This window comes from Podarcis bocagei (assembly GCF_964188305.1).
Source record: "Podarcis bocagei genome assembly, chromosome: 10".
Taxonomy (NCBI): domain Eukaryota; kingdom Metazoa; phylum Chordata; class Lepidosauria; order Squamata; family Lacertidae; genus Podarcis; species Podarcis bocagei.
Genome location: NC_138135.1, coordinates 41,251,339 through 41,278,945, shown reverse-complemented (window position 1 = coordinate 41,278,945; position 27,607 = coordinate 41,251,339). Strand labels below are relative to the sequence as shown.

Below are 27,607 nucleotides of genomic sequence, written 5' to 3'. Positions count from 1 at the left end.
CCTTGTTTACATATTTTTAATACGTATGTTTACTTCCTCTCTGTACTTCCTGCTTTTTGAGTGTTAAATTTTGTCACCTTTGCATCTGCAGTTTAATTCCTTGATAACCGTATCATTTGAATGTTCACTTTTGTTTCCCTTATGATGGCAGTAAGATCAGAATTTCACTTCTTTTTTGCCCTTCCCTCTCCTTCAAATCTGCTTCCACTTTATCTGCTCCCATTTCTTCTGGGCTCTGAAATGAAGATACACGCACAATTTGAAAACACAGGCACCCAAAATGTGAAGTTTACAGAATCAAAGTGTTCCACAACAGAGATGCTGTAAACCACTGACTACAATAATATATGGAACTGGGACTATAACTGACATGAAATGGAGCCTCAATAAATTAAAAAATGGAAATAATCTAATTATAGTTGCCAGAGTTTAAAAGTCCATCTATCAGCACCCTGGACAACAGTCTTGGGTACACTTCCTCTGCACAATACAAACTGTTGTCCTAGGGCATGCCTTGAAGGCACTTGAGGTTATTACTTTACAAAAGCCAAACATCATCTGGGTCTGGTTGGTGCCTGGATGGGTCAATTACTGGGAACCATGTGTACATCTCCTTGGATTCCTTGACAGAAGGAAGATGGGATATAAAAGTAAGAAAATAAGATAAAAACAGATAATACTTGGAAGCAGGCCTCATTGAAAAAGAACTTCAGGAACAAGTTCCTCCAAGCAGAATTCATATTCTACTGTGTATGGCTATTTCACATGAAAGTATAATACATATTAATAAAATTCCTATCTTACCCTCCCTCCTTCAGGAGCTCAGAGCAGCAACCAACAAAACAATGCAATTAAAAACAAAATAAAGCAGTCACATATCCTTACAGCTAATAATTTCAACACTGCCAGAAACAGCATCTTACAGCCGTCAAATGCTTGGGTGAACAGGAATGTTTTTCAATTCCTTCCGAAAGTTACTAAGCACCCAAAACTTTAGTATAATACAGTAACAGATAATACATTATTATAATAAATAAAAACACACTAAAATCAGGCAGAAACAACTGGAAACTAAACTTCAAACCAAACAAACAAAAAGAAAGCTGGACAAATAAATGGCTGGCACTGAAATGGCTGTAACATGATTTTAACATTGGCACCAGTCATATTCCTTTAAGAAAGGAATTCCACAGATGGAGACGCCAACAAGAAGGTTTTATTCCTCATTGACACATAGCAAAGTTTACCCAACAAACACAAATGAAGAAGAGCCTCATCTCAAGATGTTAATACATGGGCAGGACCGTTCCATTTTCAGACCACCTTCTAGATAGAGCGGAGATAGCCAGCCTGGTGCCATCCAGCTGTTGTTGATTCCAACTCCCATCCACTCCAGTCAGCATGGCCATTGGGGTAAGGAAAGATGAGAGATGTAGTCCACAACATCTGGCACCACATTGGCAACCCTGGGCTGGTTTTAGGCAAAAGTACAGATTGACGCAAGTTATCATTTTGCATATCTGACTGCCACATGTCATCTGTACCCTCTGTTACTCAGGACATCATCACACTTCCCCCTCCCTTTGTGGTTCTGGTATGTTGGTTCAGTTTATCAGATCCCCTCCCAGCCCAACTTCAATCCCATATATCTCAATATAGTTTCCTATCAGACTATATGCTAGACTGGGAGCAATGACAATGGCACAGTCAGTGGAAATGTGTGCAAATGTGAAAGGGCAGCAAGGAAACTCAGGATACCCTTCTAGAAGGCACAGGTGAAGTTTCCAAGAAGCCCAAAACAGGTGAAGGGGACTATGCTGGGAATGGAGGTCAGTGGGATAAAAAAAGGGGGTGGCTGCATAACTACAGTACCAGGAGCTCTGAGGGATCTTTCACATAAAAAACACCATATAATCTTGATATTTCTGAGATCGGTATTATCTAGTAAAGGACAGAAATGGGTGGGATAACCTCCCATGTAGCCAACACGCAACTGGAGAGAGAAAACTGTCATCTGCATCCAAGCCCAGTTACTATGTGAGAGTAACAACTGAGAAAAGCAGTAAGGGATGTCCTGAGTCAGTTTGTCTAAATAACACAAGTTTAAAGAACAAATCTCAGATGTCAACACTTTTCCTTCTTATCCCGAGTGTCTCTGGGGCACAAGTGCATAGGCTCCAACACTAAACAGATTTCGTGAGTTCTCCCCTCCTATCCACTAGCAATATACAAAGATAAAGTAATCTACATAATAAGATACTAGCTCTTTAGAAATGTTCCCCATTTTCTAATTTTCTTTCATTTTTAGCAAATACGTTCATATTGGCATTGTAAATACCTGAATGCATTTTTTCCGCTTTAGTATATACTTTAGTATGTGGGCTTCTTTTTCGCCAACCTGGTATATTATATGCTGAAGTGCACCTCTCTGTAAAGAAAAATACAGTTTGATTTACATTTTCAGCAATAATTATAATCATATTCTGCCAATCTAGTTACACACACACACAGAGAGAGAGAGACAGAGAGAGAGAGAGAGAGAGAGAGAGAGAGAGAGAGAGATTTAGCCATGATGTTACCTGACATCACATAAATCATAGATCACTTCGAAAAGCATATTAACCCCAAGGGAGAATGCATTCCATTTTCAATCTGGGAACATGAACTAGATTTTGGGAGAGGGAAAACTTAACACATATGGGTGGCAGGACCAGTAAATACTTCCTTAAAAGAAGGTGTAATTCCATTGGCTGTTTGGGACTTTTCAACCCTTTAATTAACCCAACAACTCCTACGCCAAATTCACTAATCTTACAGAAGTGCTATTGGGACTCCAAGTATTCTTGGGTGAAACCAATTATTTAGATCTGTTCTAATATTTGATTTGGACTGGAACTGCTTTAATTGTCCTGGTGATTGACTTCCATTAGGAAACAGACAGGAGGAAGATGGCTGTGGATTGTCCAGGTCCTAGCAACAGTGCTTAATAGCAATGACCATGATATACTTCTAGATCACCTGCCTGGAAAAGAACTCATAGGACATTGGACTCCAAAGATACTACAAAGTTCCATCTTATTTCCCACGCTATTTAACATCCATGTGAAAGTTTTGGGTGAGGTAATTCAGATGATACCCAAACCTCTCACTCATTTCTTTTTTATTTTATTTTTTACTGAGGCTTAATATAACAAAACAAGAAGAACTACTGCAAAATGACAAAATATCAAACCACACAGAGAATTAACCAAACATGTTTCTGAGCATAACGTAAGGCTTAGAGCTCGCAATACTTCAAGACAAAATTTAAACTAGAGGAACTCATTGTCTGATTTTTATGACATTCTCACTACAAAATTGGCAGAGTTGGGACAGATTTATAAGAAAACAAACAAACAAACAAACAAAATAAACGTTAAGAAGGATAATGACAAAAGGAGAAGAATTAGACCATCCAAACCATTCTTGCCACATCTGACAACAAATTATCTCTATTTGTATCTGAACTGAATAAAACCCCACCAAATTGCAGCAAAATCTTGTGGCTGTGCTTTTACCTTGTAATAAACATAAATTATAAGTTGTTTTTTCTTCAGAAATAGCTATTGACCAGACAGAGACATTACAAACAGACAGTTTAGAAGGTTAAAAAAATCAAGTTCTTATATATAACCTTACAAATAATAGATGAGACTGATAGGTAAAAGAACAGTCAACAGTAAACAGTATGGTAAGCCCTGAATTTATATGGGGTTTATGTTCCGGAGATCATACCTATAACTAGTCAAAACACAACTGGGTGCAAGGGCAGGCCAAACTCTTATCCCCTGGATGCTGACCCACTATCTGCCTCCTATTTATGCTGAATGCACACAAGTTAAATGTGCTCAAGCTGCGGGCTTATTGTACATAAAGCTACCTTAAAATCTTGAGAAAATGGGAGGGGAAACTTTTCCTTTTTAAAAAAGAAAGCAGTGTTGGCCACGAGGCAAACCTGCTGAGGGAAAGCATTCCATATTCAGGGTGCCACAATGGTAAAAGCTCTCTCTGTAAGACAGTCTTTTGTTTAAGTCAAATTTGGTATAACAGAACACAAACTTAATAACGCAGGCAAACTTCCATGCTAGGAGGAGGGGTCTATGAGACTATGTGCTCACCTGCAGCCAAATTCATCTTGGATTCTTTGGTTGCACCAATTTTACCATAAGTCAGATTGGGTGACCTTGCAGCTGCTGGAGAACTCAAGGAAATACTTCTCCCGCTGGCTCTCTGAGAAGGAACATAAGAAGCATTCTCAGCATTCTTGCTTTGATCATTTTGTTGGCAATACCCTTTACCTTTAGGGTTTGAAGTATGCATTGCTGCAAGAAATAATACGATAATCAATATTTTCCCCAGACTTGTAAGAAGCTACTGAGTGCTGCTCAACATATAGGGCAATGGACAGGGACATGAAATTCAAATATGGAGCTCGCCCCTTTTAAGAGATTGCCTCTGATGTTGAACCAGGACCAAATGAGTCAATTGGCCCTGTGTGACTTTTTCGACCTACTAAAAACTGTTTTTCAAAATACCTTTTGTTGTCAACGGGAGAGGAAGGTTTTTGGGTTCCTCAGAAATCCATTTCTTTTTCTTCACTCCTTTAAAATGATGCTTCTTTATGCTTTCAGCATGACTCGTAGCTAAAGAGAAGAAAAAAATGACAACAGGATTTTGCCTCTCAGTTCTAGGGCTTTGAGAAAGGAGGTGGATTCCCAGGGTTGTTTCATGCATTCACTGAGGATTCAGTAAGGGGGGGGGGGCATGGTAAAGGCCAACATTGCTGTATTCATGACTTGGAATGTGATCCAAAAATGACCAGCAGATAGCCTTACATGCATAAGTATGGTTTTAACAATCCTCCCTTTCTCCTCCCATTTTTTTGTGCAGTATAAATTGGCCATGTGTGTGTAGCACACCTAACACCTGAGCTGTTCCCTCATTTACCTGCTACTCAATCTATGTGAGGTTGCAGGTGGCGCTGTGGTCTAAACCACAGAGCCTAGGACTTGCGGATCAGAAGGTTGGTGGTGCGAATCCCCGTGACAGGGTGAGCTCCCATTGCTTGGTCCCAGCTCCTGCCAACCTAGAAGTTTGAAAGCACGTCAAGTGCAAGTAGATAAATAGGTACCACTCCGGCAGGAAGGTAAACGGTGTTTCCATGCACTGCTCTGGTTCGCTAGAAGCGGCTTAGTTGTGCTGGTCACATGACCCGGAAGCTGGCTCCCTCAGCCAGTAAAGCGAGATGAGCGCCACAACCCCAGAGTCGTCCATGACTGGACCTAATGGTCAGGGGTCCCTTTACCTTTACCAATCTATGTGAACCGGTGCACAGATGCAACACAATATAGATTTTCCCCGCCACCATTCCAGTGCATTATTACGGGAGGCAGCTGGACTGAAGCAGCTGAAAGGAGCTGTCCACCCATACAGAGAGGGGACACAAAGAATAATTCCATGTATTAAAATGAGGTGGTTGGCATTTTATGCAACTAGATGCCTGTTGTGGAGGTCAATAATGGATATGTTTATGGTGCTCTTTCGCTGGCAGACAGGGGCATCAGAGGTGGGCACCACGGGGTATCTGTTGAAGCTCCTGCCCTACCAGGTAATGTATCATTGGTGCCCTGATTCTGCTGCTGCAACCATTTGGTATTGTTGCCTGTTTTTACCTGTTGCAGCCAAGTGAGTGAGAAGTGACTGGCATAATAAGAAGGGACAGCAGTCTTGGCTTACCTAGTGCACACACACAGACTGGGCATTGGTGAACATTGGGCATGGAGGGATAGGGCAAGTGAATGGGCAACTCCAATGAAAATGTGGAACTGTTCAGTAAAGGGGATTCCCTGATCTTGCCTAGCCACCTCCCTCCCCTCCATAAAAGAACCCCCCAGTGCTTCCCCCACCTACAGTATGTCTGAATTTGAGGAAGTATCATGCTGTCAAACAAGGCTATATCCAGGTTAACACAGAAGCATCTTTGGTGGCTGTGATAATTGGCGTTATGTGAAAAGTCCAGCTGATTATTTCACACATTTAAATGTGTCGTGAAACTGAGCCCGCTATCTAATACTTCTCAGCACGGGCCCCTTTTAGACTCTTGGGAAGTTGCAATGGTTCACTGCATCACAGAACAGTAAAAGTGATCACAGTAATTAATTGGATGATCCTGCCAAAGCTAAACTCCGTAACAAGCTTGTGTTGGCACCAAAGAGAATAGACAGAATGAGCTGTAGCTGGGGGTGGGGTGGGGAATGAACCGAGTGTTAACTCTGATAAGAAAATGAAATTAACCACCAGTACAGTTGAATTCCCTGGCACAAATTATAGAAAAATCATGCAGGCAGCTTGTGCAGATGCATTTGCAAACTGCAAAAAAGAAGAAACATATATATTTCCGATTTCCCCCCTCCCCCAAAAGATGATACATGAGCTCTGAATACCTTTAATGTTCGAACACTTCAGCATGGCAAATTCTTTTTCTCCACTGAATGCTTTGCTTTGTATCCCTGCAACAAATATATTTCTTTGTGGCAAATAGCAATCACCTCCTACAAAGAGAGACAAATAAATAAATAAATAAATCGCAGAACTTGTATTTGTATTTTAGTTTCCACTGTCATTTGATTGTCATGTAGATCATAAGAATTTAAATAGTCAATGTACGTTTGAAGTAATTACCTCCATTTTCAAAGGCACTAAGATCAGATCGAGAGCTACAATCTAATGATGCCGTTATCTCCGTTTGCCTTTCTGCAATATTAAACTTTGATGGAACTGCAATGCCATCACCTAAAAGGGCAAGAGACAGAATCGTTGAACTTACTAAACTTATTTTAATAGTAGGAAATGTCCATGGCATAGGTATTACCATAGCATTAGTCAAACTGCTGTTCTGTTAACTTCAGCTTTCCCATCTGCAAAATGGGGATCATAATATTATAAGAATCTAATAAGGATTGCTGAGATGGCATTTGTAAAGTGTTTTGAGCACTTGGAAGATAAATAAGGCTGGTAAATAAGACACCAAAGTTATCAGCCTGCACATTTAAAACAACAACAACCACCTAGACTGCATTTCCATGCTGTGCTACCATGGAAATACAGGCATATTAGCAAGCTATTTTATTATAAATATCTTCTAGCATATGGGTTGGTTGAAGATGAGCAGGGCAATCCACCTTGCCTTCCAGCAACCCATTCAATTGCCTACATGGAATTCCTAGTCAACTATGGTGACCAAGGTGTTCCAATTTTCATCTTTTCTGATTATGTGTGTGTGAAAAGACCATTTTTCCTTTTCTGCAGATTCATCCCTTGTCTTCTCCTCTCCCTTAGAAGCACATCTTCCACTGCACATCTGTGGACATGTTTAGAGACACGCATGGTAACAAATCTCTCTCTCTCTTCCAGTTCCTTAGAAGCCACAGTTTACTGTGCCACTATACTTAGATCCTTCCTTCTTGGTCTCCCTGCCCTCCCTGTGTGAAGTCACTAAATCGTTGCAGTGGTACCTCTGGTTACGAACTTAATTTGTTTGGAAGTCCGTTCTTAAGCTGAAACTGCTCTTATCCTGAGGTACGCTTTCGCTAATGGGGTCTGCCTCTGGTGCGCAATTTCTGTTTTCATCCTGGGGCAAAGTTCGCAGCCAGGAGCAGCTACTTCCGGGTTAGCGGAGCTCGTACCCTGAAGCGTTCGTAACCAGAGGTACCACTGTATTTTGTTATTCCCCAAGTAGTCTGCAGATTAAACACATCTATCCCAAGCAAATGTGGCAACAGATAATGCACAGCAGTTGACAGAAAAACACAGTTTTACAAATCAAAACAGATTATTCCTCAAGCAGCTTTTTTGAGAGGGTCACTGTTAAACACACCTCCAAAGAAAGGATAGTGACTGAAGCAGGCTTTTTAGGTTTACAGTTATTAAAGGCTTGTTCAAAATATAAAGTCACAGTGTGGTGCCTCTTTAGATTCAGTGGGGTCCACTCTGAAGTCAACATACTGATGAATCAGCAAAATAAATCAGTGAAACTAAATTGAGCCTTCCACTAAATATTTTCTCCCTAAATTGACTGGGCCAATTTAATGATTTCTTCTTTTTTGTCCAAATTACTGTTTCTCATCAGCACTTCCTAAATATTATTATTCCTGGGTTCTCTTATTTTAAGCATGGATTACATGAGATATTACGGATTCTTTTTTCCTGACTGCTCCTTTAAAAAACCTACTGGGGAAAACCCTGGGGTCACTAATGGCAGAATAATTTGCCCATTTACAGTGAGCAATGACTTCCATCTCTATCTAATAAAAAGAAATCATATAAAAATATACATTTTTCTCACTTTGTTAATTTCCTTTACATGACCAGTATTGTTTTTATTTATTTTGTTGAAAACATTTCAGGGTGGTTTACAACTCAGTAAAAACAGTCCATTAAATCTGAATAAGCACTAGCTATATGTTTGTTGACACTCTCAGAGAACTCATTAGAGTTAGTAAGTTAGTAAGACAGGACTTGTGGGGCGCGGGTGGCGCTGTGAGTTAAACCACTGAGCCTCTTGGGCTTGCTGATCAGAAGGTCAGCGGTTCGAATCCCCGCAACAGGGTGAGCTCCCATTGCTTGGTCCCTGCTCCTGCCAACCTAGCAGTTCGAAAGCATGTCAAAGTGCAAGTAGATAAATAAGGACTGCTCTGGTGGGAAGGTAAACGGCGTTTCCGTGTGCTGCTCTGGTTTGCCAGAAGCGGCTTAGTCATGCTGGCCACATGACCCGGATGCTGTACGCCTGCTCCCTCAGCCTATAGAGCGAGATGAGTGTACAACCCCAGAGTCGGCCACGACTGGACCTAATGGTCAGGGGTCCCTTTACCTTTACTAAGACAGGACTTGCCCTTGCAGAACCCATCCTGGCTGTGCTTCAGCAAAGCTTGTTCTCCTATATGAAAAATAAAATAGAAGTTATATTGCTCAAGTCCTTGCCTTCTTGTAAATCTCTGCCAGTTTCCATGGTTTTCAAGAGCTCATTTTCCAGCACCAAAGGTATGTTTTTTGTTAAGTGGTTTTCCTGAGAAGTCTGAATTCTGTAGTATTCTCCTGTTTCACCCCAAGGAAGAGAAAATGGGGGCAGTTACCAGAGTGATATCAGCTGAAAAGTGAGATAAGAGAATCAGAAATCACATTCTTACCAGATTTATAACACATTTCCTTTATTGCCTTTTCTTCTTCTATGTCTTCTGGTGTCTTAGACAGTAAATAAGAGGCATCTGTAGGGACCGAATTTCACAGAGCTTACTAAGCAAAGACCTTGCCGGATATCTTCTTGTACCATGTAAAGCAAAACTTAACTGCAATTGCATTCATAGTACAAATTGCAATATAATTATTTACTGGTGGGGTTCTTCAACTGGGCTGTATTCTTGAGAATTTTTTCAATATTGTGGATAAAATAATATTATTGCTTAACATTCTATTTTTTTATTAATAAAAGTTAGAATCCCCAATTCAGCTGTAATTTATTTTAGGAATAATATTAAATTTGCAATAGAAGTTGCAATAGGCCAACTTCTATTATCAAACAGGGTTGGTCATTTATGAAATATATTAACATTACTTCGGGATACATATGGGTAGGTAAAGTCTAAAACATTTTTTCTTTTAATTGTTAAAAGATTGAAGTCACATTGCTTTGGATGGGAGCTTTTAAATACTCTTACAGTTATCACAAAAACGCTAAAAAAAACCCTCTGATATAATGTTATATGAGATCCTATTTTGTAAACTTTTTCTAGGTAAATTCAAATTGCTAGAAACATTGAACAAGCACACAAAAATGTCTGGCAAAGTATTTACATTTCTCCTCCTGTTCTTCTTCGTCGTCGTCCTCAAGATTGATGGTAATAATCAGTGGAGGATGGATAGGTCTTAATGTGTTTTCTTGACCTTTTGTGGAATCTTGATTTTGGGCAGGAGGTAAAATCCCTTCCTGAACTTCCCTTTGCAATGTAGAATCTATAGGAAGGAACTTAAATTTCAGTATAAAACTTTGAGTAAAACTTTGAAGTCCTCATCATACTTAACTCACTCATAAAAGCCAAGACAGTGGTTTGGTTTTGCTCTTAGACACATATGCAGCGGAAACATATTACAACTTGGGCCATCACCTAACTAACTATATCATAGTTGATTAATTGTATGAATCCTACACAGAGCATTGATTCATATGCCTACTATTCTGTTCTGTTGACTTCACTCCTATGCTAGTGTGCAGAGGATTGCAGCCTATTAACTGATTAATTAAGGTTGCAACCCTATGCACACTTACTTGGGAACAAGCCCAATCAAATTCAGTAGGTTTTTTATTTATTATTTTGATTTCAAGACCACCCTTCACCGTTCATGATCCTAGAGCAGGGTACAACATAAGACCCCAGTACTATCAAAACACCAGTGAAAGCATATATCACAATTGAAACCTCAAATACAAATATGCAACCTTTGCAACACAGTAGGCACAAACCCATAATCTCACAGCTGGCCATATCAATTTACCTCTGTTGACATGAGGTGGGCCTAGACTTAAGAGTGTGCCTTCAAATGAATACAACAATGGTGCCATCACACTCATGTTAATCACTTCCTTTGCTACCTCTAGAGCAGAGTTTCCGAAACTTGTGTCTTCAGCTGTTTTTGGACTGCAATTCCCATCATCCCTGACCACTAGTCCTGATAGCTAGGGGTGATGGGAGTCGTAGTCCAAAAACAGCTGGAGACCCAAGGTTGGGAAACCCTGGTACTGTATAGACAATTCTATGCCCTCTGCCATTACAGTGGTACCTCTGGTTAAGTACTTAATTTGTTCCGGAGGTCCGTACTTAACCTGAAACTGTTCTTAACCTGAAGCACCACTTTAGCTAATGGGGCCTCCTGCTGCCACCGCGCCACCGGAACACGATTTCTGTTCTCATTCTGAAGCAAAGTTCTTAACCCAAGGTACTATTTCTGGGTTAGTGGAGTCTGTAACCTGAAGTGTATGTAACCCGAGGTACCACTGTATCATAGCTTTTGGGGGGAAGGGGCTTTTATTCCACCCATTTCCACTCCAATCAGAGTTAGTTCAGAGAAAATATATTTCTTCTGAGCAGGAAATGCATGTGGAATCCATCAAGAGTGGAATGGAAATGCACATGCATTTTGCAAGAAAGATACACGACAGAATTCAATCTGTGGATCTTTCCTGCAATATTCAAGCTGATTCTCCCCACCCCACCCCTGCTCATTCTAATACAATGCTTTCCACATGTATTCTTCCATATACAAACATATTAAATTGGAACCATATTCTTGTGTTTGAATATAAAATGTAACATTCATTCTTCGATGGAACATGTACACTTACACTTTAAAAAAATAAACAAACAGAAGATCCTGAAGTTATGCAGTATGTAAAATATTGTGCTTGAATTCCTCAGTAGCACAGATACAGACACTGGCAGCACTGCAACTGCCAGCCACTTCTCCCCCTCCTCCCAGGATTATCTGTGGTGCTGCTGGAATGGGCTGGCTGGAAGCAAAGGGGTTGCTTGGCTCCAATTGGCCCCTGGTGGTCACCATGGTTTCTCCCCCTTAATGCAGTGTCTGGTTGTCAGGTCCAGCACCTGTATTACTGTGGGGATGGCAAGGTAGGGCAGTAATGACAGAGGGATGGCATTGGCGGGGGGCAGCATCTCAAGTCCATGTTTGGGGGTGGTACTGGTGACATTATGCTGAGGGTCCACTCAGCCTGGTGCCTGCCCTGTTCTTATCCATATAGATGGGCCATTAATATGTTGCCCCATTTGCCTTGTATTCTAGACATTCTACTAGTGATCTACTAGCGATGCCATCCATCTCTAGTTCAGACAGCTGCTCTAGAAGGATACATGGTCAATGGTATCAAAAGCCACTGAGAGGTCGAGAAGAATTAACAGGGACATGTTTCCCCTTTCTCTCTCTCGACAGAGGTCATCACCAAAGCAGCTTCTGCACCAAAACCAGACCTAAACCCCGATTGAAATGGATCCAGAAAATTAGTTTTTTCCAAAAGTGCCTGGATCTGTTCTGCCACCACTTACTCCAGAACCTTGCTCAGGAAAGGGAGATTAGCAACCGGCCAGTAGTTAGTTAGGTATTCCAAATCCAGGGAAGGTTTTACCACTGCCTCCTTCAAGAATGTTAATCTTGAAAACACTGACCTCATTCTGATCGGTTAGGCAACAGCCCAGAGTATTTCAGTGTGTAAAAGACAGTGTCCTTCTACAGTGATGTCCTTAATATTTTAAGACTAGACTCTACTCTAGAACATTTATATTTCAGTTTTCTGAATATGTAAAAAAAAAAATTGTACTCACCATTACTAGGTGGCAAAAAAAGTCCATTTATGTTACGAGGTTTCCGGTGATGGAAGACACAACTGATTCTCACACAGCCCAATGGCTGTGTCTCCCAGAAACATGAAATGCTGTTGTATTTTTGCTATGGAAAAAAGAAAAAAAAGGTGGTTCCATATTTAATGATTACAAAACACTAAAGCGGGTCATGGCTGGAACACTGGAATCCATAAAACTAGACAGTGAAGAGCAATGGCTGAGAAATTGCTGAGAAGTCAGAGGCGGCTCTGTCCCTTATACTTTTGCAATGGAAACTTGCAGAGACATCAATAAAAGATGTGTGAGAATGTGATCTTATTGAAAATGATTTGGCTGATTTCCCTACCCAATCAGCTATCAAAAGAGAATCAGGCTTCTGGTTCTTTATACATTACACATTTTCTGTTGAATCTAAAGGTACGCTTCCAATCACAGGAGTTGTGTGAGGAAAGTAAAGCTCAATCCAAATTTATTGTTCTACTTGTGTAGAATATGAGCACTTGAACATTTGCATTATAACATATTGAGCTCTTCCACTTTTGCAGAGCACTGCTAGTGGCTTTATCTTGTGAACTGCCCTGAGACCTTTTGGTGAACGGTGGAATATACATCTAATAAATAAACAATAAAGTGAAATAAATATTTCCCTTCTGCCCATTTCCTTAGGTTCCAACCCATATGTGGTATCTGAGAGAGGAGGATGTTCCCCTGCCCAGCTTCCTTTTAATCGACTTGAAGCGCAAAAACAAGTTGCCACTAAATTTAAGAAGACTCAAGATTTGACTAAAAAGCTCATTTTTCTCCTCTATATTCACTGCAGTATAAAAATATTCTATTCTCGCAGTGCAAAGAAGAGCGTTATGGGAACATAAAGCTGTAATAAAGTACAGATGAAGGGATCCTTAAAATTCAGTGAATTCGTTCAGCTTTTCAAGTGGGGTAGAAGGTGTGAACCAGTTCTATCTTTAGGTGATAAAATAATGTTTGACTATTTCCGAAGCTGATATCTGGGCGTCACAGGACCATCATGCATCTTAACTGTGAAACTTAAGATGTCACATCTGCAGCAGCAGAGGCGAGAGACAGCCAATAAATGCTTATAATAGATCTCTTCACAAGAGAACACTTCAAAGCGCTTGCCGTTTCTACCTGTATTTCCATATGTCTAAATTTGCAAAGTTGATGGGAACATCTCCCCTCTCTCCATAATGAGCACACGGTGTCACTGCCAATGGCTTTTTCACAGTGACGGAATCGGCACTTTGATCCCTGAATAGAGAAGAGAGAGAGGTTGGAAAATTCGGCTGGGCAGCGTTTCTTTTAGTGTTCTTTAGGCTGCCCTTCAGTTTCCAAAAACTCTAGCGTGGATCACAAACAAACAATTAAAAATACAATAAAACTCCAGTCAGAGAACCAGCAGAAAGGCAGCAGTGCAATAAAAACCAAGCTGAACTAATAAAATAACAAATAAGATTGGATTATATCAGATTATGTGACATGCTAGAAGGCCTGAACAAATGAAAAGCCCTTTTTGCCTGGCACTAGAGATACATCAGATGTGGTGTCAAGCAAGCCTCCCTCGGGAGGCCACTGCACAGACAAGGCCGCTGGGGTGTGTGGGTGTGAAGGAGATAATGATCCAGACCACCAGAAAGATCCAGTTCCACCCCTGCCCTAGGACAAAGACTTGCTGCAAGCTACAGATCAACAGTTAGAACCTAGACATTATGCACAGACGGTATGGGCCGGAAACCAATGTGGAAGCACATTTAACATACTGAAAGGGCTTTGTAGGTGTAGAATATTGAGATGACCATGCCAGTGGAGCGCATTGATATTTGAAAACTGGTGAGGTGTAGGGACTGTCTGTAACTGAAGGAATTTCTCGCTAGTGTTTGCAAGTGATGTGGAAGTAGAATGGTGGGAGCCTGAAAGGATGATTAGCTAACTGTAAATATTGTTTTGTTTTGAGGGACAATGATGGTCCAACTTAGGAAGATGTATATCTATATATACTTAGTCACACAATTCATTCATTGCTAATGGGAAAAGATCTTCATAACCAATAAACAGCTAACTACACATAGCCTTGTATGTTCCGGATTTTTTGTTAATCTTGTCAGTTATCTCCTACTGGGGAAGCCTTGTGATCACCACCACTCTTTTAAGCCATATTTATAATGGAAGAAAAGTCATGAGGGGAAGGCTGCAGACCCTCTTTAGCCTTCTAAATGGGATGCCCATTTGAACTTGGAGAAGGTGAACACTCCTCCTGAATGGGGAGAGCAGAGGAGCAGCAAAAAGTAGTTTGCACTTTCCATAATTATTGTGGGTTTCAATGGAAAAGGCAAATGAACATTCCTTCTGCCAATGACAAGGGGAGAGAAACAGCAAAAGTAATCTGCAGTTTTTAAAATGGTAGAAACACAAAGAGGTAAATCAACTGAGACCTGAGAATTTCAAGGTGGAATTAAACAAAATGAAGCATTTGTGCTCTCTGGGGCCTCTTTTGCCCATTGTGGGAATGCATGTTTGCTTTTGCTGTGCAATCATCATCATCCTATTACAAAGACAACTGAAGTCTCTAGTGCTCTTTCTTATCCAAAGGGAATGAGACTCCAGTTTTCTACACATACCTGGGATTAGACTCTGCTGAATGGAGCTTACTTCCACACAAAAACACACAGAATTGCTCTCTGAACCCTTCAGCACCATCCCTGAAACATCTCACTACTTGGAAAAGTGGAGGGCACATAACAACATGATAGATGCAAGCCATTATAAATTGTGCAGTATTTACCTTTATACAGGTTGAATGAAAATAGAAATAGCAGTCATCCCCAACTTCTGCCATTGCCACCTCTTGTGCTTCTACTCCACTGCCTTTAGAAAGGTCTCAATGCAAATGTAAGAACTATCAACGTGTAAGGAAAGAACATTCCCTTTTGTTCTGAATACAGCTGTATTCGGGATCTAAATTCTATTTCCTCTTAAAGGGAGACCTCCAGTTGAGAGTTTTATTCAAAGGGTTACTTATACTAATTGTAAAACAGACGGTACCTTCTCCAGGTTTGTTGAAGTGCTCACAGATTGAGAGTGGTTGCTAGACAGTGCGCAAATTCAAACTTCCAGAATTTCTCTCATTGTTACCTTGGTTCTTATGACATCATCACAAAGGCCACCATACGACCCCTCAAACTGGGAGTGCTCGCTTATTTTCATCGCTCCTATGTTTAAAAGAGGAAGAAAACAGTGATTTTTGTGTAGCCCTTTCATCTCGTCGTACCTTACTAAGTCAGTAGAATTCAATTAAGAGAAGAACATCTGTAACTTATATAATTAAGAGAAGCACAAGGATGGGAGTGAAAGCAAGTGAAAACATCAGCTCCTGCCCTCTTCAATAATTGCCTGCCTGCCAAATCCTTGGTTTTTAAATATATTTTGATCATTGATCACTGCGGACTGGCATATCTACCCTACAAACTGAAGTTACCTGGGAGTGATTCTGTACATTTCTGGAGGGAGGGATTCCTGTTTTGTCTCCTTTAAATTATCCTCTCCAGTCCCACAGAGTTCTGTTTGTCATTAAATGACAAGATTATTGGAGGATTTGGAGTTCAGTGTCATTAGTATTGCAGTTAATACTCAGTTACATCTCTGCTTCCCCTCAAATATTAGTGAAGCAGTGGAATCCCTGAATCATGACACAAAATCAGTAACATGCTGGATGAAGGCCAATTATCTAGAAAAGATATGGATTAAGGTGGTTAGCAGGACTCTGGATTGTGGAATGAATGGTCTACTCAATATAGAGTCTCACCCCTCCTGAAAGAACAAATTTGCATTCTATGACTTCTGAATCTGGCTTTATTCCTAGACTATTGGGTGGCGGTTGTGATCAGGAGTAACTCCTTCTAGCTACACCAGCTGCAATCTCGTTTGATGATGCAGCCTTTGTGAACTATGCTTTGCAATATCTAGATTGGATTAATGTCCTGGAAGACTTTGCTGGCCTTTTCCCACCTGGCCTGCGAGGGCGGTGTATTTTTATTTTAAGATTTTATTATTTTATATGCAAACTGTTCAATTTGGCTGTGCACTTTTTAATGCATTTTGGTTATTGCTTATTACTGCTATTGTTATGTTTGTAATTATGCAAATCTTTTCAAGTTGTAAGCTGCCTTGAGCCTGGCTTTATCTATGGAAAGGCTTTTAGGTCATAAACTTTTAAAGGGAGTTGCTTTCAAATTGGAGAATGGTTGTTTTAATCCTTGTAAAAAAATATTGTTACTATACGTTTAGTTATATTTACAATTAATATTTTTGTGTGGTTTCTTTGATAACTGTTGTTGGAAACCAGTGTACATGTTTAATAAACACAGTTTACATTTTATACAGGACTTGTTTTCTGCCTTAAAAACTGAGCTAGTCACACCAAAGAACACACAATGAGTTTAGAAATAAGTTTTAAATAAGTAGAACATTAGAAGAAGAAGAAACAAAGAGAAAAGGTTAATGTAAAAGACTGGTCCTGAACTTCTTGCTATTAAAGGTTGGGAAAGCATAGAACAGTACCAGCTACAGTACAGCTATTCAGACTGTGTATGCAACCTTATAAAGCATGTTTACCCTAATGGCTCTTGTAGTTCAGTGGCAACTGGTGTTCCTTCCATAAATAAAACCATGAATAAGTCATCTGAATGAAGAAACAAGCTGATTTGGTATTATTTTAAAATATATTAATATATGTGGCTAGTATCAGTTCTCCATGTGTTTAATAACACTGAAACCCTAGAATTCCACAGTCAGAAGGAAATTCCATTGTTTTCAGCGGGGCTTCCTCCCACTTAATCTGTATGTAATTGAAGCCAAAAGTAACATTGATCTAATTCAGTCTATTGCTTGACATGGAGAAAGGGCATGCTTGTTTTTATGACAGCTCATAGTATAATAATAGAGAAGCAAACACACTTCTGCTGAACAGGCTACATATCTAATAGAATATTTGTAATAGTAACTTGTGAACATACATTTCTCTACAACCCTTACATTTGATTTTAAAGACTAGCCATCATTTCCCCACACAAAGGGAAATCACCTGAAGACTTGTCTATGAAACACAGAAACTTTTTCAGAGTTACGGAAGCTAACTGCTGGACACATGCTATAGAAAATGAACTAAATTGCCCATTTAGATGTAACTACATTACCAAGCAGCAGCTGCAGGGATAAACATCCAGTGAGAGCACGGATTTAGCCTGTAAAATGGTATAAACTCTGGAGATGTATATTTTAAACGGCATTTCCTTCCTGAATAACCACACACCACTTTAGTAATTAAGCAATATATAAATATCTAAAATGTGTGTGTTGCCAGTACCCTCAAAAGACGGCTCTCCATTTGAAACATTGTTCAAGGACAGTCCTCTATCTGAGCGCATTGCTGGAGTTGTCCAAATCCATTTTTAAAGTATATATGTGTACAGCTTTAATTCTATCAACTTGGCTTCTTTCTTTCTTTTGAGCGGTGCCTCTTTTTCACTGCCAGCCGCCTTGAGTCCCGTCGGGGGTGAAAGGCGGAGTATAAATACTAACAAACCAAGTGGAAAAAGTTGGCCATCAACAGGGAGCACCTGGGTGCTTGTTGCTTATACTTTTGCCCGCTAGGGGGAGATGTACTGTCTTATTTCCAAGCACAATCATTTCTAACTCTTCAAGGCTGTCATATGCAAAAGCTGCGCTCTCTTTATTAGGGACGAGCGAGCGGCCCCACCAGCCCCTCTGCGCTGACGTCACGCGAGAACGAGTCCCTCAGCTTCCCTCCCGGACTACATTTCCCGGCACCCCTTTCAGCCGGGCCTGCTGCTCCGGTCGCCGCCGGGGGGAGGCAGCCTCTAGGCCTGCTGCTAATCACCGGCGTCGCGCGCGGGCCGGCCGGCCGCTGCTGCCTGCTCCGAGGCCGGAGGGACCACCATGAGCCGCCTGGGCTCGGTGCAGCAGAAGGTGGCCTGCCTGTTCGTGACGCAGGTGAAGGAGGAGCCCTCGGCCAAGAGGGAGCGCCAGGTATGGGGCGGGGAAGGCAGAGCGAGCCCCGCGCCCGCCGGGGGAAAGAAGAAGCCAGCGCGGGGACGGCGGGGGGAGGAGGGTCGGCAGCTGGGAAAGGAAGGCGCTTCTTCTTCCCCGACTGCCCTCTTGATCGCCTCGTGTTTTCATCCCACGTGAGGCGGCTGCTATTATTATTATTATTATTATTATTATTATTATTATTATTATTATTATTATTATTATTATTATTATTATGGAAGACCCTGCAGCCTGTGCTTCGCATGCAAGGGCACTTTACCTGCGTGCACCTTTCTTTGTACAAATGTCTGCAGGAGCGAAATGGCCCTGAATGTTTTGAGGACGTTCTGGGGCCCCTTTCTCTGTTTCCTAGCCCTTGCTAGGGTGGGTCGTTAGTTACTTGGGCATCATATTTGGGCCAAAACTTAGCTCGGCTTAGCCTCCGCCCCCTCCAAAAAAATCCACCCATCCACCTTGCATCTCCCCTTTCAGAAATCCCATACAGTATTTCTAGGCCTGCACACAACATCAACACCACCACTCCTCCCTTGGAATATGTGAGTCTCATTTAACACAACAGGTGTATATTACTTTATTTTTGCACCTGCTGCTCAAGTAAGCGTGCTCTGTTTGTCATTTACATTAATCTACCTAAGTGCCATCAGTAGCTGGAGTGGGCTGGATACTTGTGAAGGTGAAGAGCCCTCCCCGCTTTCCCCTCTCGGGTATATTTTCACATTCAGTCTGAACCATTATAATGCACTGAATGAGTTCCTTAATAACTTTTCTGTATTCAGATGCTAAGAAACAGCAGTAACCGCAAGCCATCAGAATACATCTCACTCTTTCTCTGCTTAAGTTTGATGGAAGAAAAGGTTACATTACAAGTTGGATTTTCGTAGTGTAGCCATCTTTTAATGAGATTATCCCTGTGATTTCAAAGTAATAAACATAGCTACGTACCATTATTTTGTTGGTGATGTGGCTTCTAATTTCAAACTGAAGCCTTGAGAGCAACTGTTGTTCCCATGATAAATGATGCATGGAATCTTTGTTGCCATGGATATAGTAGCTTTTAAGATTCTGTAACCCTAGGCTTGATTCCTTCAAAATGGAGAACCCTCTCAAAATGACTTTGAAATTCAGTAGGAAACAGAGTCTACGTTTCATCCTGTGAATTGATATTGTTATTATTACTTATGAAATTTATATACCGCTCTTCATATAAATATCATAGGGCAGTTTACAACATAGAAATATGGAAACATAGTGTCATGGAATCAATGTTATTAAGAATGAAAGTTGCTGGGTTTGGGGGCAGGCGTGGGGGTGGGGATGGAGAGCTAATTCCTGCCTTGAAAAAAGTTATACTTCCAAAATACTTTGACAGCTATTTTCTCCTTAGCCTTTTAAAGTGCTGGCCACCGAAACAATTAATCCAAAGGCATTAGATGCAGATATATACAGTGCGATCCCAACTGAAAAGGTGGATGGAACTTGCTGCTACATAACTAGGCACAAAGGTAACGTGAAAGAGCTCTGTTAAGTAGTCCTTTTTATAGTGAAAATATGCTGTACATAATTCAAAATATGGTCTTTATCCATACTGAATTCATGGCTAAGGGAAGTGTTGGGCTCCTGTCCATGGTCAGAGGCTGAAGGATAGGTAGGGCAGCCTCCTTCATTTGTCCAGGCTGATTGAGATGAGTACATCAGCCCACACTATCTTCACTGGTAAGAAGTGATAGCCTGATGTCACTGTAGCCACCTTGGGCAAGCCAGACCTTGGGCAATTGTTTTAGTCGCCTCCTTCCATTTCTCTGTAGTGTCCCCCCCCCCCAACTGAGTGAGCAAGGTCTTCCTCACCACATATTGATTGGCAAAAGGGACCGGCTGTTCTCTTCTCCCCCCTGCACACGACTCCACTTGCAGGGATCTGGGCCCCATGCTTTCTCTAGGCACTTTTGTAAGTTTCCTTTCTCTAGGCCAGTGTGGAAGCACGGGGCTACTATCCCTCTAGTAGGCCAGCAGAAATTTGTGTAGATCCGTAACTTTTGTGGGTTTACTTCCAAGACTGTTGTAAGAGCTTATACGAGCAGCTGCTCCATGCCAGAGTTAAAAGCAATATTCAGTACTTGTTGAAAGCAGTTGTCTAGATTTTTGTTTGTTTGTTGTAAGGAACTTCATGATAAATGTTGATGCCATTTTGTTCACTATAGGGCAGCCATACCTTTGGGCCCGGTTGGATAGAAAACCAAACAAGCAAGCTGAGAAAAGGTTTAAACGTTTTGTGCACTCAGCAGGCGACTCAAAAGGTTGGTAGCTGGGGGGTTTTTTGGTAATCAAGAGCTTACTTATTTATTTTAAAGATTTTATTGGTTTACAAAAGTACGTCTTATCTCTTTTGGTTGTACTATCTTTCTTACAAATCAGTTACATTTGTTGTGAGACATTAGTGTTGAGTACAGTATAAGGTTGAGGAAGAAGAGGAGGAGTGGGGTGGTTGAGGCTTATATTCTTTTGTATAGTGTACGTGTGGGGTTTTGTGTCAATGTCAACTGGGTAGGTTTTGTTTCTATTTGTTTATTACATTTCCTTGGTAGTGAGATGTATTGGGGGGGCAGGGTGTGGCTGGTTGACTGTGGTTGGCTGCAGTGGGGTTTGTTTGCATTTGGGGGGGGGGGCTTGTTGGGTCAGGTAAACCAGATAGATTCATATGCTGTCAGTAGATTCTTGTTGTCTTGTTGGGCTGATAAAGGGGAGTCATACTGGGGTGAAGGCATCCTCTTATATTTGTCCCTGTGTCAGTTTCAGTTTATTGGTTAGCTTTTCTATCAAGGCTGTTTCCCATACAATCTGATACCATTGGTTCATGTTTACTCCTGAAAATTCCCTCCAGTGTCTGGCTATGAGGCTTCTGGCTATTGAGAGTAGGTGGGTTATAAGCTCTATATAATGTGAGTGGTCATTATGATCTTGGAAGATGTTCAGTAGGGCCAATTCTGGGGTGAGTTCTAATACCTGTTTAGTTATTTTGCATATCTCTTGTAGGACTGCTGTCCGGAAGGGTTGGATTTTAGGGCATTCCCACTACATCTGGAGGTATGTGCCTGTGGAGGTGCGGCCTCTCCAACATCTTGATGAGGTTTCTGGGCATATCCGTGCCCGTTTCCGTGGTGTTAAGTACCACCTGTAGATGAGTTTCAGAGTGAGTTCCCTTCTTTTGGCTTATATGGACTTAAAGGGCGGTTTAGACCACATTCTAGACCAGCGGTTCTCAACCTGTGTGTCCGCAGATGTTGTTGGACTACAACTCCCATCATCCCTGAGCTCTGGCCTTGCTAGCTAGGGGTGATGGGAGTTGTAGTCCAACAACATCTGGGGACCCACAGGTTGAGAAAGGCTGTTCTAGACCATTGTGTGGGGTTTATTTCATAGCCTATGTCATGCTCCCATTGTTCTTTGATTGCATCAAGGGGGGTTGTGGGATTTTGGAGCAGTATTTTATATACTGTGGATACCATTCCTTTACTGTGTCCCTCTGCTGTCAGGAGAAGGTTTTTGAAGGTGGCCGAGGGCCTAGTGGCTGCTGATTCTATTGTTGGATTGTTTAAGAAGGCATGTAGTTGATGATGTTAGCCAAGGTATTTGTGTGTCCCCTAGTTCGTCCTGTATTTCTTGTGTTGGTATGGGTTTGCTGTTGTAGAAGTCTTTTAGACAGTGTTGGCCTTTGGCTAGCCTGGTTTTTATCTGGAGGTTTTGTGCTGCATGTTGGAATAGTGGGTGATAGACCAGGGGGGCTAGTGGGGATGGGGATAGTTTGCCTACTTTTCCATTCCATGCTTTAAGCATGGACTGTTCAGTGTTGTGGAGATTTTCTTTAGTTTGTTTTGGAGAAATGGGGATGCTGTTGTGGGGATTCTTTTGATGGTTTCTCTCTTCAAGTGGACCCATTGTTTCGTCTTCTAGAATATACTGGATTATGTGGCGTACTTGATTGGCAATGTAATATGATTCTATTTTGGGGGTTCCCCATCCTCATTCTGAGGTGGGGAGGCACAGGTATTTGCGGCTTATTCTTGGCTTTTTGTATGAGAAAATAAACGAGAGTAGTTTTTTCTGCCACTTCTGGAGTTGGGCTGGGGGAATCCAGGTTTGCAATAAATAGATTAGTTTTGGGAGGGTGATCATTTTGATCACGGCTATTTTGTCCGAGAGGGTGAAGTTGGTGTTGTTCCATTTCCTCAAGTCTCTGTTGATTTGCCACCATGTGCACGTGCTCCTTTCTTCTTGTTGACTGGAATATCAACATTTTTAGGAGGAATGTAGGAAGGTTCAAAAAGTAAATGCTTCTAAATGTGTGGGGCTGCCTTTAAAAGGTGACATGGAAGCTACAATTAATCCAGAATGCAGCAGCTAGACTGGTGACTGGGAGCGGCCACCGGGATCACATAATGCCGATCCTAAGGGATCTACATTAGCTCCCAGTACATTTCCAAGCACAATTCAGAGTGTTGGTGTTGACATTTAAAGCCCTACAAGACTTCAGCTCCGTATACCTGAAGGAGCATCTCCATGCTCATCATTCAGCCCAGACATGGTCAGTTCTGAGGGCCTTCAACAAGGAACCACACAGGTGGTATTTTTGGTAGTCACACCTGCCATGTACATTGCATGTACCTCCTGCCAGATGTCAAAGAGTTAAACAACTGTATAATTTTTCGTAGACATCTGAAGGCAGCCCTGTTTGGGGAAGCCTTTAATGTTTGATGTTGCTGCTGCTGCTGCTTTTCCTGCATTTTTGCTGGAAGTCATCCAGAGTGATTGGGGTAAGCCAGTCAGATGGGTGGGGTATAAGAAAAATAATGATAAATACAAATGCAGAATCAGCATTTTAATACCCTTGATAATTCTCTTAACAGAGCAGTCCATACTACTTAAATTTATAACATCCATGTAATCAATTGTTATTGCCAGTTTTTTTGTCTTAGGATAAATTGTGTTAATACTTGAGAAGATAGATAACAAGTGTATTTCATATGCTTGCTTCCAGGATTTACTTGGAATATTGAAGATGACTTCAAGCCTGTCCCTGAATGCTGGATTCCAACAAAGGAAATAGAGTACTGCAATGGAAAACCTTTTCCTGATGAAAATGGACATATTCCAGGTAGAAAAACATAGCTTAACACCAGAAAAATCTGTTCCAAACTTTAGTCACTTAGAGATCTTGAATACTTTATGTAATAATTTATTAATTTACTCATTCAGCAATTATAACTGAAAAACAAGCCACCCAGATAAATTTGTTCTAGGGTGGCCTATAAATATTGTAAACAAGTAAGTTGGGAATTACCATGTCAAAAGTCATACTTGCATGGTGAATTAGTCCTTGTATGACCTATTTCTTCTTCAGGTAGCTTTATATATCTTGTTTACCTTCACTATATTATTGAGGGACTAAGGTTGAAATATCATGACAGGGCTGATCTGAATAACATGAATTCTCCAGATCACACTGAAGTGCAATATTGAGACAGAATTGTTGGAGGCATTCCCTAGTGAGCAATATAAATTTGGATATATGCAAGACCTCAGTGTCAGATTAGAGATTATTTTTTAACCATTGGTTTTTCATATTTGAGCAATATTAGTGTTCATATCACCTGTAATATTTTTATAAACAATGGAGCCAACCTAAATAGGGGGAAAATATTTTGGTTTTTTACAGGCTGGGTGCCAGTGGAACAAAACAGCAAACAATATTGTTGGCATACCTCTGTTGTTGACTATGAATTTGAACTAGCGCTCATTCTGAAGAATCACACTGAGGAACCTGGTCTTCTGGAAATTAGTTTAGTGCCCTTATCAGATCTCTCAGAGCAAACTCTGGAGCTTATTGGAACGAGCATTAATGCAAATCCATATGGTAAGCATATCTTATATTCATCAACAAGATTTTTCTGAGAGCTTTATATCAGGCACTGGTAATAAACACTGTGTACCATTATTGCAAACACAATCTTTTAAGAATTACAATACACAGCAAAACCTTTGGCAAACAAACATATTAATATGCAGCTTGCTTGAAGTGTTTACAACTAAACAAATAAAAGCATTGTGTTGATAAAGCCTAGGGCAATGGTCGGCTGAGCTGCAGCAAACAGAAGGTTTCCTGTCTGTCTTTAGCTGAATTGCTCAGACTCTAGAAACAAAATATTTGGAAAACGTCTACATGGAGCCCAAGAGAGTTGGCTAAGGGAGCATCATTGATGATTAGGAAATAAAGGTGGGACGGGAACTTCTGTAATACAATAAAATAGTTGATTGTATTTGTTTAATAATCTTTTAAATAGGCTTAGGAGACAAGAAACATCCTATCCACTTTCTTGTACCACATGGAACATTTCAAATAAAAAATGCCCCTCCACTGAATCATGATGACATATTGTCTTGGTTTGATGAAAGCAAAGAAGGGAAAATTGAAGGAATTGTATGGCATTGTGCTGATGGAAACTTAATTAAGGTAATTCTGAAAGATTTATTGAATAACCAACATCTTGATTTTATCTATGAATGAAAGGCCTTGAGTTCAGTAGCTTCAACATGCTGCCAAGTTTATTTTTTAAAAATTGAGGAAAGAAGAAAATGGATTTTCAGCTGCAATTGAAAGCTTAGTAAAAAAACCCACCAAATTATGTTATCATTTAATTCCCTAGAAGCACTTTCACATTATACATGAATGCATTTCAACATACCAATGCTTACAGAAAAAGTTGCATAGAAGATGCAAATATACACACGTGAATCCATATAATACTTTGGTGTTTGCTCATCATTCAAACTATTTGGCTGTTAATTTTTCATTCTCATGGCTTTCTTCTAAAATAAAGCCTCCAGAGTCATTTCCAGATGTCAGTTTTGATTTGGTGCAATTTGTATCTTCTATTTTATGCTTGTAATGTAATTTTGGAGAGAAGAATGGAGTAGCTGTTTCAAACACAAGTAGGAAAGGATGAAGCCTTCAATCATCAAGAATTTAAAAACCTGTCTCAGTGATTGAGTATTAAAATGGGTCCGTGCAATTGTTTCAGACTCTGATCTGGTACTTAGTGCAGTTAGTAATGTAATTGTGTGTTTTTTTCTTCATAGCTCCATCGGCATCATCTTGGTTTGTGCTGGCCAATTGCAGACCCTCATTTGATTTCTCAGCCAGTTGTTATCACCTTTAGTGGTGCCAAATACGACTATAATTTTGAGCCAAAGACACTTTTCCATTATTTTTCAAAATTGGAGGGACAAAGATTCAATAGTCTCAGAGATATAGTAAGTAATCTGTGACCAAATTATTTTTTTTATTAAAAAAGTAGCCATCTGTGTGATTGTTCATTCCTTAGATAGGGGATGTCAAAAGGTTTCCATTGTTGAAATGCAATGTAAATAGTATTTAGGCAACACATGGCTCAATGTGTATATAACAAATACTGCTGCTTATTATGTAGCAGACAAGCCACAAATAAAAATCTATAAACTTTTGAGTGTTGTTGTTTTTTAATTGTGTGGGAAACATACCTATTGAAGTGATGGTTACGTACCTGAAGGTTACGTACCTGAAATCTCCTGCTTTTTGTTTTAAATTATTGTATAGTTTGTACATTCAGTTGTGGTAATGACTAGTTTATATGGATGAATTTCTTCTAGCAACGTATAACTGAAAAGCATATTTAAATTTTGCAACAGATCAAACTATAAAGTGAAAGAAAAATTTCCAAAACGCTTTTTTTAAACAGAATGCTTTACTGTCAAACTTTTGAGGAGTAGAACATTATTCTTCACTAACTTAGGGTCAGTTGAGTAGCCTCGGGGTAGCTTTCTGTTTATATTTTATACTCTGCTACAAATATTGTAGCAAAAAATACTTGTGTGCATTATATCAATTCTGAAGAGTTACTGTGTGCAAATTCATTGCTGTTTCCTCAAAAATACATACATGTAGTGATTTTGTTGCTTCTATATATTTTCAAAGGAACAACATATATCTTATGAGTAATAAAAGTAAGATACATGTGTATATGTCATGGAATACAATGTTTGAGAAGCCACTGGCATTTGTTTTAAAATGTTTAATAAGATACATTTCTTTTGAAATACATATGTTACAATACTACTGTACATTGTTTGCTTAAATGATGTCAGGGCAGCTTTACGTAAAGTTGCTTCTGATAATGAAACTAAAATTCAGTCATACTAATGGAACGCAAAAAATGAGAAGTAAACTTGTTTAGCAAGTTTGTATATATTTTATTAGATAAAGCCCAAATTTCTGGGCTGTCAGTTTTAGGGCAAATAAGCATAAAACTGTTTGAATAATACACTAGTAATGAACAAATGTAGAAAAATAAATAATTTCTAAACTGCATTCAGTTTTATACCTTCACTGCAAGCACATCAATGTAAGATCTATAAAAATATAATACTGACTATATAATAAATTAGCACAAAAACCAAGTATAATAGTACTATACCTTCATTCCTTACTTTTGCTTCTGTGTTTGCAGAAGTGAAAACAAGCAGTAGCTCATGGAGATGCTTGCTTTGGCAAGAGCTGAAACACATTTCTGAGAAAGTATAAAAAAAGCTTGTTTGACCCCTGACATAAGAATGTTCTTGTTTCTTTTCTGTGCCAAGTCTCAGGTCTTCTTCAAAAACATTCTGTACCTTTTCATTTAATCAATAGAAACTCTGGCTGGAATATCTACCTGAACACCAAATTGTTCAGAAAGTGTTTTCAATTTCTCTTCCAAGAGAATATTTTTTTTAACTTCTTCATTATAGTTGTATTTTAGATCCTCAATTTCTTCAAAAAAGGATGGATCAAAGTGGTCCAGTTCATTTTTCAGCTTTCTGACTTCTTCCTAATGAGGAACAGCAAAATTTTCACACAATAAATCCTAACAATTTCATCTCAGATACATGTGCATTATTTCATCTTTCGCTTGGGGCTTTGATGTAAAATGTAGGCCATAAACATAATGGGCACAATCCAGCCAAAGTTAAGTACTTTTAAATCCCAGAGATTCTAGTGGGGATATAAGAATGTA

The 27,607-nt window shown here is 40.1% G+C and overlaps 3 protein-coding genes across 5 annotated transcripts in view; 1 reads left to right on the top strand and 2 right to left on the bottom strand.

Moving 5' to 3' along the window:
- Positions 1–19,582, bottom strand: LOC308596325 (uncharacterized protein C12orf50 homolog). Of its 3 annotated transcripts, none has more exons than XM_081211257.1 (12): positions 19,470–19,582; positions 15,594–15,670; positions 13,593–13,712; positions 12,426–12,549; positions 9,889–10,047; positions 9,225–9,302; positions 6,721–6,831; positions 6,483–6,590; positions 4,575–4,682; positions 4,158–4,361; positions 2,339–2,428; positions 1–235 (listed from the first exon to the last, which is right to left on the bottom strand). In XM_081211257.1, exons 2-12 carry the CDS (start codon positions 15,663–15,665, stop codon positions 210–212), a joined length of 1,200 nt encoding a protein of 399 aa, XP_081067383.1. In that variant the 5' UTR covers positions 15,666–15,670; positions 19,470–19,582; the 3' UTR covers positions 1–209. The 3 variants fall into 3 exon arrangements, with proteins under 3 accessions (XP_081067383.1, XP_081067385.1, XP_081067384.1); XM_081211259.1 differs by having other exon boundaries at positions 15,504–15,670; positions 19,470–19,561; XM_081211258.1 differs by lacking the exons at positions 15,594–15,670; positions 19,470–19,582 and adding an exon at positions 15,244–15,469.
- On the top strand, positions 18,315–26,042 carry RLIG1 (RNA 5'-phosphate and 3'-OH ligase 1). Its single transcript, XM_081211265.1, has 7 exons — positions 18,315–18,506; positions 19,912–20,029; positions 20,726–20,821; positions 23,560–23,676; positions 24,238–24,435; positions 24,863–25,032; positions 25,659–26,042. Exons 1-7 carry the CDS (start codon positions 18,417–18,419, stop codon positions 25,845–25,847), a joined length of 978 nt encoding a protein of 325 aa, XP_081067391.1. The 5' UTR covers positions 18,315–18,416; the 3' UTR covers positions 25,848–26,042.
- CEP290 (centrosomal protein 290) overlaps positions 25,879–27,607 on the bottom strand; it is a 48,356-nt gene continuing 46,627 nt past the window's right edge. The window contains exon 56 of the mRNA XM_081211177.1: positions 25,879–27,421. Coding sequence (XP_081067303.1) covers positions 27,233–27,421 — 189 coding nt within the window. The 3' untranslated portion in view covers positions 25,879–27,232. The remainder of the gene's footprint in view (positions 27,422–27,607) is intronic.

Excerpts from the sequence above, each read along its gene's own strand:
- LOC308596325 (XM_081211257.1), bottom strand. The coding sequence starts at position 15,665 with ATGAAAATAAGCGAGCACTCCCAGTTTGAGGGGTCGTATGGTGGCCTT. Across the intron at positions 6,832-9,224 it reads GGAAATGTGTTATAAATCTG|GTGATGGCATTGCAGTTCCA; the intron begins GTAAGAATGTGA and ends TTGCCCTTTTAG. Across the intron at positions 236-2,338 it reads AGCGGAAAAAATGCATTCAG|AGCCCAGAAGAAATGGGAGC; the intron begins GTATTTACAATG and ends TCTTCATTTCAG.
- RLIG1 (XM_081211265.1), top strand. The coding sequence starts at position 18,417 with ATGAGCCGCCTGGGCTCGGTGCAGCAGAAGGTGGCCTGCCTGTTCGTG. Across the intron at positions 20,822-23,559 it reads CTCAGCAGGCGACTCAAAAG|GATTTACTTGGAATATTGAA; the intron begins GTTGGTAGCTGG and ends GCTTGCTTCCAG. Across the intron at positions 25,033-25,658 it reads CTGATGGAAACTTAATTAAG|CTCCATCGGCATCATCTTGG; the intron begins GTAATTCTGAAA and ends TTTTCTTCATAG.